Below are 4,012 nucleotides of genomic sequence, written 5' to 3' on the forward strand. Positions count from 1 at the left end.
TCTTGACTGTTTCATTAATACTAAAGAGTATTATACTTACGAAGAACCCGCGACTCCACATGAGTACCTAATTAATTACGTACATGCTAAAAAGATGCAACGTGCATGGCATGTCAAGCCCTCCAACACTACACTACTTTTATTTTTTTAACGAGTAAGTCTTCATCCATGTAAAAGTTATTTAACTTAATATATAATTGATTAATGAAATTAAATGTAGGAATAATATATATATATAGATATTAATTATGCACCCCAAATTTAATATATATTGGTTCAAAGCTGATCGATCGAGCAGCAGCATCAACAAATTCAATCGCAGGCCGGCGCCACCCCCACTTCGACTCCTGATCTCATCAAGACTTGCGAGGAATTAGCTATAGGATCGTTATAATTAGTGCAACTAGATAAGCACACTTCTAGAAGGCCAACGTACGTACGACGCATGTATGCAGGAAATTATGATATCGTTATAGATTTCTTCGTCAAGGAATTCGTACTGTTGTCGATTTGTTTTGGACCAAGTCCACGCCAATATATAATATCGTCGTCAACTCGGCACAATCTGAAAATAATTAATGAACTACATCGATGAGGTAGCCCAAGCTAGGCCAATATAATATAATATGTCACAATTTCTATGGACAGGAGTACTGAAGAATATATATCTTCTATATATAAAAAGTGTGTATGAAACGGAAAATCTTGTTTTAACGGTTTTTCTTGTTTTTCCGTTAAAGTTAACACCGTTTATTTTAACGGTTTGGCACTTAAAATGAAAACATAAATGTTGAGAGAGATAGCATTCAATGTTGTTACATGATTTATTAATCTCAATAATTATAATACTTAATATTTTATATAATAATAGGTAATTAAAGATTAGTTATTATATTTTTCTCTTTCTCCTTAACATATATACGTGTATTAGGTGCATAAGACGTGAATCCCTAAGTATAATATACGTGTATTATACGTTTCATTAACTCAGATTATTGAGTATTCCAAATTTAAAAATCTCATATAATATATAATATAAGTGTGTTTAATCAAAGTGTTTTTTTTCTCCATGGTAGTAGGACGTAGCTTCTGCTAAGTCATATTCCATACGTGGGCTTGCTATGATAGGCACGTGACAAAAGCCGTGACCCTTGAGCTAATCAAGAAAGAGTAAATTCGGCCAACAATTTCAAAATATATTTTATGATTTATATATATGCTATATATAGAAAATATTATACCACGAATTTTATAAAAAGATTATGTTTTAACTTTATATTGTCCCTGATCGACTCAACCAACAGCAAAATAAGAATTTCAATGTTGTCTCTATTGATTGTCTACAGGATGACATAAATTGATGAATTATAATACAAACATCAAACGATACATATTTTGAACTACCGTTTATGTTAGACTTTTATTAAATTTTTCGTATACATCTTTGTTAAAATTATAGATATTATAAACATGTATTGGATTATATGATACTTTGAACTAATTTTTTTATTTTCTCCAATATGCCTTAAATTATTAAGTGACATCAATAATTTTTATAAAATATATATTATTTTTTACAAATAATCATTTCATAAAATTAGACAAACGTGCTTTGCACGTTAATCTCACCTAGTATATATATATATATATGAAAAATATTTATCATTCCCTGTACCAAACATTAATATCTAATTTATTATTTTATTTAAATACATTCGTATTAATGTATAAATATATGTATTTAAATAGAATAATAAAAATAATAAATTATATATTAATTTATAGTGTTAGAATATTAATAATAAGTAGGATTTCTCGTATTATGAACAGTTCCATATGGATTCGACTCCCGTTGGATATAGTTCAATTTTCCCCATAGGATTTAGTCTCCTCTCTATTTTCTTTCTAGGAAATAGAGGTAGTGTTTGAGTGGTGGTGTCTGAGAGGGCTAGCCACCGTAGATTGAGTCTGTGCGATGGAGAAACTTCAGGAGATGTGGGAAACTTTTCAGTTGAATGATGAAGAAGGGGAGGCAATAGAGCTTGAGGAGGAAGGTAGTTCGGAAGTGCAGAGAAAGGGTGAACGCAGTTTGATTGGTAAGATATGGTCGGAGAGGGTGATCGGGAAGAATATAGTCGAAAATACTATGGGCAGGGTGTGGAGGCTAAGTAAACCAGCCATTTTCACAGAAGTGGGACGTAATGTTTTTGTGATTACCTTCGCTACTCATGCTGATAAGAACCGAGTGGAGAGTGGGCGTCCATGGCTGTTTGATGGTAACATTTTTGTTATGAATGTGTTTGATGGGTATACTCCCTTGGGTCACATGTCATTTGATAAGGCAGCAATGTGGGTGCAGTTCCATAATTTACCATTGGCAGGAATGTCTAAGGAGTGTGGGATTAGGCTCGGAAGCTCGCTAGGGGAGGTGGAGGAGGTGGAGGAGGTGGAAGTGGATGTGGATGATGTGGGATGGGGGTCTTTTCTTAGAGTGAGGATCTGTTTGGATCTAACAAAGCCTCTAGCACGAGGTCGTACCATTAAACTGCAAGGAGTTCAAACATGGGTCCCGATTACTTATGAAAAATTGCCACGGTTCTGCCTTGATTGTGGAAGGATTATCCATGGCGAGATGAAGTGTAACTCTGCTGCTGGAATTAAAAGTGATACCAAACAGTTTGGTAGTTGGCTGCGCGCGGATGGAGGAGTACGTAGATTTCCATATAGTCCTCGCCGAGGAGATACCATGGCTGGTAAGAGTAGATCATCGGAGGAAGGCCAGCCGGAGGGGTCGAAGGAGGGAGACAACAGTGCTGTTAATGTGAATCGTAACGGTGCTGATTTTCAGGAACCGTTTGATCAGAATGGCGAATATTCAGGACCTTTTGATTGCGGAGTGAAGAATTCTAATGAGGTGGCAGGAGGCTTGATGGCTGAAGCTGATTTTGTGGGAAGGACTTCGGATCAGATGACTCGTCGCGATTATGGCATTTCAGTTACGCAGGTCTCGGAGGCTGAAGGTAACGGTAATTTGAATGTAATACGTGTGGAGTCTTCTGTGGTGGGCCAGGTGACAGTTGAGGCCTCTCAAGCCCATGTTTCTATTGGTAACCAAGCCCAGTTGCCTGCTGGAACAATACATCCTCCGAGAAGATCTACTCGATCAACCTGGAAAAAACGTGCTAGAGCCACAGGTATGAGTACTTTGTCACAGAATGCTAATACCTGTAGGAAAAGGCAGGCTGATAATGGTGACAAGGCTGTTTACACAAACTTTGTGCATGATAATAAAAAGAAATTAAAACTGGCAGAGATGGATGTAAGAGGGAAAGGAAAGATAGGAGAAAGTATGGTTAAGCAGGTTGGTGAGAATAAGTTGACATTGGCAGAGGCTGTTATACAGCCCTGCCGACCTCAATGATTCTCCTCAGTTGGAACTCCCGTGGGCTTGGGAACCAACAAGGAGTTCGAGCTCTCTCTGATCTAGTCAGGGAGGAAGGTCCCAATGTCTTGTTTTTACAAGAGACCAGGTTACAAGTTAAGGCTATGGAGAACCTGAAGTATAAGCTTGGGTTTGATAATTGTTTGGCAGTAAGTAGTGAGGGGAGGAGTGGTGGTCTTGCCTTGTTGTGGAAGAATGATGTAAGGTTGGCCATTAAGCATTACTCTAAACACCATATTCATGCTAGCATTCAGGATTCTGCAACTGACTATGCTCCTTGGCATTTTACTGGGGTGTATGGCCAGCCTGAAACTAACAGGAGACATGAGACGTGGCAGTTACTTAGATCTATTCAAGTTCCTCGTGATCAGGGCTGGCTTTTGATGGGAGATTTCAATGAAGTACTCAGTGGGAATGAAAAGGTTGGTGGCAGAGTAAGAACTGATAGACAGATACAGGAGTTTCGAGATTTGCTTGATGATTGTGGTTTACTGGATCTGGGTTATATTGGTAATCCATTTACATGGTGTAACAGAAGGGAACCTCAACACAGCATTTGTGAAAGGCTTG

General features: G+C 37.7%; 1 protein-coding gene across 1 annotated transcript; it reads left to right on the forward strand.

The window, feature by feature from the left end:
• The first annotated feature begins 1,975 nt into the window (after positions 1-1,975).
• LOC122304528 lies at positions 1,976-3,421 on the forward strand. The gene has a single exon (XM_043116801.1). The coding sequence runs from the start codon at positions 1,976-1,978 to the stop codon at positions 3,419-3,421; it is 1,446 nt and encodes a 481-aa protein (XP_042972735.1).
• The last annotated feature ends 591 nt before the right edge of the window (positions 3,422-4,012 follow it).

The sequence above is a fragment of the Carya illinoinensis genome, chromosome 3 (genome assembly GCF_018687715.1).
Source record: "Carya illinoinensis cultivar Pawnee chromosome 3, C.illinoinensisPawnee_v1, whole genome shotgun sequence".
NCBI classification, from domain to species: Eukaryota; Viridiplantae; Streptophyta; class Magnoliopsida; order Fagales; family Juglandaceae; genus Carya; species Carya illinoinensis.

Bases quoted from the DNA above. Each gene is read 5' to 3' on its own strand.
- LOC122304528 (XM_043116801.1), top strand. From the start codon at position 1,976: ATGGAGAAACTTCAGGAGATGTGGGAAACTTTTCAGTTGAATGATGAA.